At 42.2% G+C, this 12,355-nt stretch overlaps 1 protein-coding gene across 5 annotated transcripts in view; it reads left to right on the top strand.

The window, feature by feature from the left end:
- Positions 1-12,355, top strand: part of LOC115193762 (protocadherin-15-like) — a 286,361-nt gene that overhangs the window by 113,598 nt on the left and 160,408 nt on the right. For all 5 annotated transcript variants that reach the window (XM_029752726.1, XM_029752727.1, XM_029752728.1 and 2 more), the window contains 4 exons: positions 6,367-6,527; positions 7,481-7,636; positions 10,828-10,947; positions 11,212-11,322. In XM_029752726.1, the coding sequence (XP_029608586.1) occupies positions 6,367-6,527; positions 7,481-7,636; positions 10,828-10,947; positions 11,212-11,322 (548 nt within the window). The remainder of the gene's footprint in view (positions 1-6,366; positions 6,528-7,480; positions 7,637-10,827; positions 10,948-11,211; positions 11,323-12,355) is intronic.

Below are 12,355 nucleotides of genomic sequence, written 5' to 3'. Positions count from 1 at the left end.
GATGTACAGAAGATGAATGTGCAAGTAGAGATACTGGGGTGCAAAGGAGGGAAAAAACAATATGGGGATGAGGTAGTTGGGTGGGCTATTTACAGATGGCTATGTTCAGGTGCAATGATCGGTAAGCTGCTCTGACAGCTGATGCTAAAAGTTAGTGAGGGAGAGATGTCTCCAGCTTCAGTGATTTTTGCAATTTGTTCCAGTCATTGGCAGCAGAGAACTGGAAGGAAAGGTGGCCAAATGGTTGGCTTTGGGGGTGACCAGTGAAATATACCTGCTGGAGTGCGTTCAACGGGTGGGTGCTGCTATGGTGACCAGTGAGCTGAGATAAGGCAGGGGATTACCTAGCAAAGACTTATAGATGATCTGGAGCCAGTGGGTTTATCGACGAATATGAAGCAAGGGCCAACCAACGAGAGCATACAGGTCACAGTGATGGGTAGTATATTGGGCTTTGGTAACAAAATGGATGGCACTGTGATAGACTACATTCAATTTGCTGAGTAGAGTGTTGGAGGTTATATTGTAAATGACATCGCCGAAGTCAAGGATCGGTAGGATAGTCAGTTTTATGAGGGTATGTTCGGTAGCATGAGTGAAGGATGCTTTGTTGCAAAATAAGAAGCCGATTATAGATTTCATTTTGGATTGGAGATGCTTAATGTACCTAGGTATTTGTAGTTGTCCACATATTCAGAACCGTCCAGAGTAGTGATGCTGGACAGGCGGGTGCGGGTAGCGATTGGTTGAAGAGCATGCATTTAGTTTTACTTGCATTCAAGAGCAGTTGGAGGCCACGGAAGGAGTGTTGTATGGCGTTGAAGCTCGTCTGGAGGTTTGTTAACACAGTTAGTCTGGAGTGAACCAAGAGCTGTATCTGTTCTTAGTTCTACATTTTTGAATAGGGCATGCTTATTTAAGATGGTGATGAAAGCACTTAAAGAATAACCAGGCATCCTCTACTGACGGAATGAGGTCAATATCCTTCCAGGATACCCGGGCCAGGTCAATTAGAAAGGCCTGCTCGCTGAAGTGTTTTAAGGAGCGTTTGACAATGATGAGGGGTGGTCGTTTGACTGTGGACCCATTACGGACGCAGCTAATGAGGCATTGATCGCTGAGATCCTGGTTGAAAACAGCAGAGGTGTATTTAGAGGGCCGGTTGGTCAGGATGATATCTATGAGGGTGCCCGTGTTTACGGATTTAGGGTTGCACCTGGTAGGTTCATTGATAATTTGTGTCAGATTGAGGGCATCAAGCTTAGATTGTAGGACGGCCGGGGTGTTAAAACCTCTTACATCTAGACGTTCCGCTAGCGGAACACCGCTCCAATATCCAATGATAGGGCGTGGCGCGAAATACAATCTCCTCGAAAATCCGAAAACTTCAATTTTTCAAACATATGACTATTTTACACCATTTTAAAGACAAGACTCTCCTTTATCTAACCACACTGTCCGATTTCAAAAAGGCTTTACAACGAAAGCAAAACATTAGATTATGTCAGGAGAGTACCCAGCCAGAAATAATCAGACACCCATTTTTCAAGCTAGCATATAATGTCACAAAAAACAAAACCACAGCTAAATGCAGCACTAACCTTTGATGATCTTCATCAGATGACACTCCTAGGACATTATGTTATACAATACATGCATGTTTTGTTCAATCAAGTTCATATTTATATCAAAAAACAGCTTTTTACATTAGCATGTGACGTTCAGAACAAGCATTCCCACCGAACACTTCCGGTGAATTTACTAAATTACTCACGATAAACGTTCACAAAAAACATAACAATTATTTTAAGAATTATAGATACAGAACTCCTTTATGCAATCGCGGTGTCCGATTTTAAAATAGCTTTTTGGTGAAAGCACATTTTGCAATATTCTAAGTAGATAGCCCGGCCATCACAGGCTAGCTATTTTGACACCCACCAAGTTTGGTACTCACCAAACTGAGATTTACTATAAGAAAAATTGGATTACCTTTGCTGTTCTTCGTCAGAATGCACTCTCAGGACTTCTACTTCAACAACAAATGTTGGTTTGGTTCCAAATAATCCATAGTTATATCCAAATAGCGGAGTTTTGTTCGTGCGTTCAAGACACTATCCGAAGGGTAACGAAGGGTGACGCGCGGACGCGTATCGTGACAAAAAAATTCAAATATTCCATTACCGTACTTCGAAGCATGTCAAACGCTGTTTAAAATCAATTTTTATGCGATTTTTCTCGTAAAATAGCGATAATATTCCGACCGGGAGTCGTTGTTTTCGTTCAAAGACTGAAAATGCAAAATGGACTCTTCATGTGCATGCGCACGCCCGTCTCATTGTTCTCAGATCGACCACTATCCAAATGCGCTACTGTTTTTCAGGCAGGGGCTGCAATGTCATCATTCAACGTTCTGGCGCCTTCTGAGAGCCTATGGGAGCCTTAGAAAGTGTCACGTTACAGCAGAGATCCTCTGTTTTGGATAGAGATGACAAAGCAGGCCAAGAAATGGTCAGACAGGGTACTTCCTGTACAGAATCTTCTCAGGTTTTGGCCTGCCATTTGAGTTATGTTATACTCACAGACACCATTCAAACAGTTTTAGAAACTTTGGAGTGTTCTCTATCCAAAGCTACTAATTATATGCATATTCTAGTTTCTGGGCAGGATTAATAACCATATTAAATCGGGTATGTTTTTATCCGGCCGTGAAAATACTGCCCCCTATCCATAACAAGTTAAACATATCCCAGTTTAGGTCACCTAACAGTACAAACTCTGAAGAAAAATGGGGGGCAATTAATTCACATATGGTGTCCAGGGCACAGCTGAGGCCTGAGGGGGGTCTATAACAAGCGAGAGACATATTTCTGGGAAGGTGGATTTTTAAATGTAGAAGCTCAAACTGTTTGGGCACAGACCTGGGTAGCATGACAGAACTCTGTAGGCTATCTCTGCAGTAGATTGCAACTCCACCCCCTTTGGCAGTTCTATGTTGTCTGAAAATGTTGTAGTTGGGGATGGAAATGTCAGAATTTTTGGTGGCCTTCCTAAGGCAGGATTCAGACACGGCTAGGACATCAGGGTTGGCGTAGTGTGCTAAAGCAGTGAATAAAACAAAGTTAGGGAGGAGGCTTCTGATGTTAACATACATGAAACCAAGGCTTTTACAATTACAGAAGTCAACAAATGATAGCACCTGGGGAATAGGAGTGGAACTGGGGGCTACAGGGCCTGAGTTAACCTCTACATCACCAGAGGAACAGAGGAGGAGTAGGAAAAGGGTACGGCTAAACACTATAAGAACTGGTCGTCTAGTGGGGTGGGGACAGAGAATAAAAGGAGCAGGTATCTGGGCATGGCAGAATAGATTCAAGGCATAATGTACAGACAAGGGTATGGTAGGATGTGTGTACAGTGGAGGTAAACCTAGGCGTTGAGTGACGATGAGAGAGGTTTCGTCTCTGGAGGGACTAGTTAAGCCAGGTGAGGTTTCCACATGTGTGTGGGGTGGGACGTCGGGACTGACGGCTCTACAATGAAATAAAACAATAAAAACTAGCCACGACAGCAGTAGACAAGGCATATTGACATTAGAGAGAGGCATAAAGCAATCACAGGTGTTGATCAGGAGAGCTAAGACAACAACGGGTAAATGGCGATGAATGGGCAGAGCGGGTCAGTTAGGCACATACAGGAGGCTGGGGCCGACAGGTAAACAAAATGAGGTACCATGTTATTGAAACAGTCTAGGGGGCATCAGCTGTGTAGCCGAGTTATCATAGGGTCATAAGAGCAGCAATTGATGAGTCAGGGTGCTGTTCGGTAGTCACTACTACGCTAGGTGAGCAGGGGACACAGCGTTCAGAAAAGCTAAGCTAGCAGGCCGGGGCTAGAAGATGGTTCTTCGGCGACATCGTAACAGAATAGCCTGTTGAGACCACATCGGGCGATCATGTCAGCAGTCCAGTCGCGTTGGATCGGCGGGGCTCTGTGTCGACAATAAAGGGTCCAGGCCAATTGGCAAAGGAGGTATTGTAGCCCTAGATTTAGCTGGTATATGGGCCTAGCTCGAGGCTAGCTAAAGGCTAGCTGGTGCTTGCTTCGGGACAGAGGCGTTAGCTAACAGTAGCCACTCGTTTGCAGCTAGCTAGCTGCGATCATCCGGAGTAATGATCCGGTGTAATGCTCCAGAGTGGCAGGAATCCGGTGATATGGTAGAGAGAAGCAGTCCGATATGTTCTGGGTTGATATCGCGCTGTGCAGACTTGCAGGTGTTGTCCGAGCTAAGGCTGGCAGATGACGGGGAAAAAAGGTGAGGACCGCTAGCCGTGGCTAACAAAGACTAGTAGCTAGTTAGCTGGCTAGCTCCTGATGGAAGTTCCAGTTCCAGGCGGGCTGGAAAGTATATTTAGTTCTTAGATAGAAAGTGAGATTAAGATATATACGAAAAAGACCGGCTATTTACACGGGTTGAGACACAGGATAAGACAAAGACAGATACACACGTCCTACTGTAGCACCATCTTGCACATGCTCAGTGATTGTGGAGGCCAGGTCATCTGATGCAGCAATACATCACCCTACTTCTTGGTCAAATAGCCATTACACAGCTTGGAGGTGTGTTGGGTCATTGTCCTGTTGAAAAACAAATTATAGTCCCAGATGGGATGGCGTGTCACTGTATCCACACCCAGGTCCATACTCACATCTCTGTCCAAGACACGTCCGGTGCTGTTGAGGAACAGTCTCTGTCTGAGGGGATCCAGGATGACCCAGAAAGTGTCACCAGCAAAGCAGCCCCACACCATCACACCTCCTCCCCCATGTTTCATGGTGGGAACCACACATGCGGAGATCATCCGTTCACCTACCCTCACAAAGACACGGCGGTTGGAACCAACAACCTCAAATTTGGACTCATCAGACCAAAGGACAGATTTATGTCCATTACTGATTGGCCCAAGCAAGTCTCTTCTTCTTATTGGTGTCCTTTGGTAGTGGTTTCTTTGCAGCAATTCAACCATGAAAGCCTGGTTCACATAGTTTCCTCTGAATAGTTGATGTTGAGATGTGTCTGTTACTTGAACTCTATGAAGCATTTATTTAGGTTGCAATCTCAGGTTCAGTTAACTCTAATGATCTTATCCTCTGCAGCAGAGGTAACTCTGGGTCTTCATTTCCTGTGGCGATCCTCATTAGAGCCAGTTTCATCATAGCGCTTGATGGTTTTTGCGACTGCACTTGAAGAAACTTTCGAAGTTCTTGACATTTTCAGTATTGACTGACCTTCATGTCTTAAAGTAATGATGGACTGTCATTTCTCTTTGCTTATTTGAGGTGTTCTTGCCATAATATGGACTTGGTCTTTTACCAAATAGGGCTATTTTCTGTATATCACCCCTACCTTGACACAACACAACTGATTGGCTCAAACACATTAAGTAGGAAAGAAATTCCACAAATGAACTTTTAACAAGTCACACCTGTTAATTGAAATGCATTCCAGGTTACCAGCTCATGAAGCTGGTTGAGAGAATGCCAAGAGTGTGCAAAGCTGTCATCAAGGCAAAGAATGGCTACACAAGGAATCTTAAATATAAAATCTATTTTGTTTTGTTTAACACTTTTTTGGTTACTTCATGATTCCTTGTGTTATTTCATAGTTTTGATGTCTTCACTATTATTATACAATGTAGAACATAGTATAAATAAAGAAAAACCCTTGAATGAGAAGATATGTCCAAACTTTTGACTGGTTTTGTAAATGCAAGCAGAGAATACTGCATATGCCTTGCTACATTACTTCTGAGTTTATGTATTTTGTCTTGCAACATTTTTAGAAAAGGTGGCTCCACATTAACAAGGTCAGGAGGTTTTGTGGTATAGTCATGGTACCCTAACAAGCATGCCAATCAAACAAGGCACAATTGGTTGGTTTCCTCCAGCCAAGGCCAGAATTCCGAGGCTGTGTTTCTAGAGGTGTCTGAGCAGAGAGAGAATGTCTGGCCAGTGCTTGAGTACTGCAGTGTCGGATTCTAATCATGATTCAAAAACAAGGATGAAAATAATCTAATAACTTAAGTGGCTCTTGAGGAACAGAATTTGGTCATGCCTGGGGTGAGCTATGATGTAGCTTTCTCCGCAAAGGGATTCAGAAGTTTTGGAGAGTATGTGAACCCTGATAATTATGCTGCTGTGTAACATGACTGACTGTTAGTTGAGGCATAGTGCTTGCAACACCAGCGTTAATGGTTTGGTGTTTGCATGGGCGACATACTGGACATAAATCTGTTAAATAAATGTAAGTTGCAATGGATAAAAGTGTTATGCTAAATTACAATATAACATACTTCTTCTGTGCAGGCACAGTTCTGGTGGAGAATATGCAGATCAACGGGAGAGCAGAGGACCCAGACAGGACCATCTCTCTGATCCTGCTTGACAACTATGCCTACTGGGTCATCCTGGATCCCCTCGGACAGAGACTGTTCCTCAACAGCACCGGACGTGTCCTGGACAGAGATGTGAGTATGGACCTGGGTTTGGATACTGTTGTTAGTAGAGTAAAAGGCTTTTATATTTAAAAAAATTGCAAACACAAGCACAGACACACTTTCCTACACATACAAACATGCACACAGTTCCACTGATACTTAAATTGTATGCAATTACATTGTAAGCTCTCCAAATCGCATTGATTTTCCAAGCCGCACAATTCATTTATTATAATTATATTTTTTTCAGGGGGGGGGGGTTAGAATTGATATTGCAGATAGATCGTGTCTTCCATCAATGTAATTTTCTGGATCATTTCCAATTCACCATATACATTTTTTTTGTAAATATAAAAATAAAAATATATTTTCTTGAATATATTTTCCTTAATTATTTTCCCCTAACCCTACCACCCCTGCCCTAATTGAAGTGAACTAATGGACAACAGCACTTAGTCTTATTAATTTGAGAAAATTAGACAGGCCTGCTGCATGATGGAAATGGTCATCAAGAAATATCATCAATGTTTGACTGTTTCACAAAGAGAACAGTTTGGCCACTGTAAATACTGGTATCAAAACAAGTCCAAGAAAGCTTGAAGTGCTATACAGATCCCACTGTTTTGAGGCTCCTGGATTCATTGCACTGCAATTTCCTCATTGTAAAGAAAAATCAGTTCGTCTGGATTGATTTGAAACCTCTGCCTCCTTGTCTTGGAGCCCATCCACCACTTCCCTGTTCAGAGTCTGTAAAATCCCAGGACACTGTGAGGTAGAAAAGCATTCTTTCTGTGGCTGTGTTGGAAACATTTGGAACTAATCATCTACTGAGTGCGTTCGAGCAGTGTGACAATGTATTTTACAAAGATGATTGCATAATCATTGGTTTATTGAATTGGTTGATTTCTTGTATCTCTTTCTCTCTCTCTTTCTCTTGCTCTCTCTTCTCTCTTTCACTCTCTCACTCTCTTTCTCACCCTCAGCCCCCCTCCTCTATCACTACAATCGTGGTGAAGGTCCAGTGCACCAGTGAGCTGGTTGGGACAGTGATTCTTCACGAGGTCCGGATTGTAGTCAGGGACAAAAACGACAACACACCTCGCTTTCAGCAACCACGCTACTATGTGGCCGTCAACGAGGTGAGAGAGAGGAAGAGAGAGTTATTACAACAATTGTTGCTTTTTGCTTTAGTGAGCATTTCTTTCTCCCCCGGGTAAGTAATTCAGCCTGGCATGACCCTTCCCACAGAGGTCAGCAAAGCCCAGAGGCCTTACAGACAGTGACTCCTATACTGACTACTGTTGAAGCAATTATGTAGTACATTAATGCTTCATTCTTTCAAATACAAAGAAAGGTCAAGGTTTGGTCATCATTGAAATTAAGGACCTACCTAGTTAAAGAGTCAAAGCTTTGTTGATGTAGGCACAGTGGAATAGAGTGTAGACTAGGCTACTCTGCAGTAACAGGAGTATTCTGCACTGGGTTCCCCATCTTATTTTTCTCTTTTTTTTTTCTCTGTTACGCCTTCTGCACGGAAACAGAGTAAAACATGACAACAGCTATTCTACGCATATTAGGCAGCAGCTTCCGAGGATAACAAAACAATAGCAGGTCCTTAGATCTCCTGGATATCTGTTCTTCCTCTATTGCATGAAATTGCTCTGACGCATGGACGGTATCACGCTAGTTATGCGTTCCCAGTGAATCATGGGGTTCCTGTCTGTGTTCTCTGCGTGATATAGATGTCACCATACTCCCTATCTGACCCAGAGAGCTCAACGATGCTAGTGTGTGCATGTTTTATTTACAACAAAGTGATAGCTGCATGAGTCAGTACTCTCCCTACCAGTCCATACAGAGAGCACAGTGGAATATCACATTTTATACAACGGGTGGGTCTAATGCTGAATGGGTAAAACCGCAGTTCCAGCCAGTGTCTATTCCACAAGTTATCACCGGCTACATCTACGACGTTAAAATGCCTATTTACTTTGTTCCATCTGACTGCGTAATCCACTGTCTCATCAACCCAGCCAGGCAATTTATGATCTTGATCTCCACTATAAAAAGCATTTAGACATTATCTCACATTTCTTTTAGACTAACATTTAGTTTTCAACAGCAGAAATGTGTATAAACCTTGCTGTCTGTCTCTCCAACTTTTGCAACATTGTTTCAGTGTTCAAATTCTCCAACTGTCGCAAAGTAATGAACGTGTCGGGGATCAGGATGAGACAGCCAGTTGAAATCAAGAAACAGCATCATTTTTATGGATATATACAAATAAATGTCAATAGAAAACAGATCAAATGCAGCTAGTTTGCAGTCTCTCCAGCTTCAGTTTGAAGTGATTATGTTAGTTGTGTTGTTGGCGAGCTCCTCTGAACAACTGTGTTCTGACGAGAGAGCACATTTTCTATGCCAGGTGAAATCGCACATCATTAGCTCATTAGTTCACAGCTTAAACAAATGCAAATGTAACTACATTTCTGGCTGCACTATTTGACGTGACTATAAGTTAGACGTAGTTGGCTAGCTAGCAAGCAAGGGATATAAGAACATTGCCAGCCAGTATGGCAATGGAACATTTAGAACGGACGACTGGGTCGCCTCCATAGATACAGAACAAAAAGACTAAACAACTGGGTCGCGTCCATGGCAACCAAACTGATAGAATGAACAACCAGCCGGCTTGGGTAGCAACCCTAGATTTGTGTCTGGACTATATATTGTGGAAGGATGAAATAGTATGAATAAATTCCTCTAAATAATGTTTTTAATGAAAATATGTAAATCGTTATTTGAATATGTTGTTAACCCGTTGTATAAAAGTGACAATTCCCCTGAAGACGTTGTTTGGAGGACATATTGGTATAGTTAACAATGCCCATATTATGTCATGTTTCATGTTTTGTGTGGACCCCAGGAAGAGTAGCTGCTGCTTTTGCAACAGCTAATGGGGATCCTAATAAAATACCAAATACCAAAATACCCCTGCCAATATATCCTCCAACACCGGCTTCTCTTAAATATTTTGCATTAGGCATCACTGTGTTTAGAATTATATAATATGTCTAATCAAAAACAGCCAGTGATATCTACACCTACAGCAAATTGACTTTTGGCTGCAATTTGCATTAAACCCTTTTTTTTTTACCACAAACTGTTATCTACCTACATATATCTACCTACTGTATATCTACCTACTTATCTACCTACTTTATGCTTGAATGAAACTTACATTTTGACCAAAAGGTCTGCAGAAATGAACAAACAAGCTAATTATGTGAATACAGAATGTGCATACACATTTGAAGATTGATTTTGATCTCCTACATTTGCTGATATAGCTCTCATCCATCATATCTCGCAGCTGTCAGAGGAAATACATTTCATTTAATGTTGAGTATCACTGTCAAATACACTAGTTATTTCTCTGATTCTCTTTTCCAAAATGTCATCACATTACAATAATGACACTGGACTTGTCTTATTATTTCAGCAAGCTTTTGATATCTACAGATGTCAGATCTTAATTTGAGCCAGTTTGCTACAGCTGGAAAATAATCCTGCAGCAACAGGAAATATTAACTCTTTTGTGGATTAAAATAATGGACATTTTTGTAGAGGTTGATACATTTTTTGTTAGGGCAAATCAAGTCTGAAATGTCAAAGTGGAAATTACACACTTTAGAAGGCTTTTTAAGCCACAAGTACACTTAAAATGTGCAAATTCTCAGAAAAAAAGTGAACAATTTCAGGCGTCTTAATCCTACATCTGTAAGTCGCCTGAATCGAGAGCCTCCGAGTCAGACAACCATGACTTTTGTCTCCTTTGTTGACACTTCCTATGTTCTTCACACTAAGTTCCTGTCAGTGTGTATTATCCCAGGAAACATTACTCTCTGAACAGTGTTCTGAATCAGACTCCACTGCTGTCAAACCTCTCCTGAACTGAGCTCAACTCCCCTCGGGCCCCCAGGTGCTCTAGAACACAGCTCTCTGGAGGCCCCCTCTCTCTGCAGCATCTCTCTGAGAGGTTGTTATGGCTGTCAGTGGGGTGCAGAGGCCCCCAGAGAAATACTCATCCACGGCTGCTGACGAAAACATTTTCAGTTCAAATCAGTGCATCCATTCACTCTTCCTAACAACAAAGGTCTCCACTTCTTGCACTTCTGGCAGTATTTGGCCACCTTCTATAGAAGACACTGTTCCTGCGATCTTGGGAGGGGTCAGTAATATCAGTGAGATGTAGCATATAGAGTTGTTACAATGTCCAGACAAAGGGACATGCCTGTTGACAGTATTCTGTCTCTATCTCTGCCTCCAGCTCACTCCTGCCGGGACCACCATATTCACAGGCTTCAGTGGAGACAATGGGGCCACAGACATCGATGACGGGCCCAACGGACAGATAGAATATGGCATCCAGTACAACCCCAACGACCCAGTACGTGGATGTAATGATTACTGACTGCAGATTTTGACTTACTGAAGCTATACAACAATGGGACAGCGGAACAATGTCTGTTGTCAATGAAACCTATAACTGAACACTGCCTGTCTGTCTGTCTGTTTCTCTCTCTCTCTCTCTCTCTCTCTCTCTCTCTCTCTCTCTCTCTCTCTCTCTCTCTCTCTCTCTCTCTCTCTCTCTCTCTCTTTCTCTCACCCTCTCTGTCTCTCGCCCTCTCTGTCTCTCTTTCTTCTTTCTCAGGTGTCTAATACAACTGTGGTTGTAGGGAATACTCTCTCTGGAAACATTGTTCTGGCTGAGAGACTAAACTACGAAGAGAAAACACGCTACCTGGTCATTGTTAAAGCCAATGTGAGACACTTTGTTTGTTTGTTTGTTTGCTCCAGAAGTGTGTGTGTGCATACGCATGTGTGTTTGTGCATATTAAATATTAATGAAAAATATGTTTTACTTGATGTCATGGTAGTGAACTGACAGTGAGAGTTTTTGAATGTTTAGGACTTGAGGGTCCATGGATCTCTTTGTTTTCTACTCTGGCTAAGCGAATGGATTGGCGGTTTGCAAGGTTTTGGACTGAATGGTTGGTTTAGGGACTTGTTTTGTTCAGTGTTAAGTGCTGATGTTTAGAATATAGGGTAAATTACTGATTGTTACTTTGTTTGGTTTATGCTTCATTAAGTATGCCATCGCCAGATAAACCAAAACCTTACTACAATGAACAAAAATATAAAAGCAACATGCAACAATTTCAAAGATTTTACTTAGTTACAGTTCATACAGTGGCTTGCGAAAGTATTCCCCCCCCCTGGCATTTTTCCTATTTCGTTGCCTTACAACCTGGAATTAAAATATATTTTGGGGGGGGTTTGTATAATTTGATTTACACAACATGCCTACCACTTTGAAGATGCAAAATATTTTTTATTGTGAAACAAACAAGAAATAGGACAAAAAATACCCTGAAAACGTCAGCGTGCATAACTATTCACCCCCCCAAAATCAATACTTTGTAGAGCCACCTTTTGCAGAAATTACAGTGGCAAGTCTCTTGGGGTATGTCTCTATAAGCTTGGCACATATAGCCACTGTGATTTTTGCCCATTCTTCAAGGCAAAACTGCTCCAGCTCTTTCAAGTTGGATGGGTTCCGCTGGTGTACAGCAATCTTTAAGTCATACCACAGATTCTCAATTGGATTGAGGTCTGGGCTTTGCCTAGGCCATTCCAAGACATTTAAATGTTTCCCCTTAACCTCTCTCGAGTGTTGCTTTAGCAGTATGCTTAGAGTCATTGTCCTGCTGTTAAGTGAACCTCCATCCCAGTATCGAATCTCTGGAAGACTGAAACAGGTTTCCCTCAAGAATTTCCCAGTATTTAGCGGCATC

The sequence above is a fragment of the Salmo trutta genome, chromosome 5 (assembly GCF_901001165.1).
Source record: "Salmo trutta chromosome 5, fSalTru1.1, whole genome shotgun sequence".
Classification (NCBI taxonomy): domain Eukaryota; kingdom Metazoa; phylum Chordata; class Actinopteri; order Salmoniformes; family Salmonidae; genus Salmo; species Salmo trutta.
Note: the sequence above shows the minus strand (reverse complement) of the source record. Positions and strands in the feature narration are given on the sequence as shown.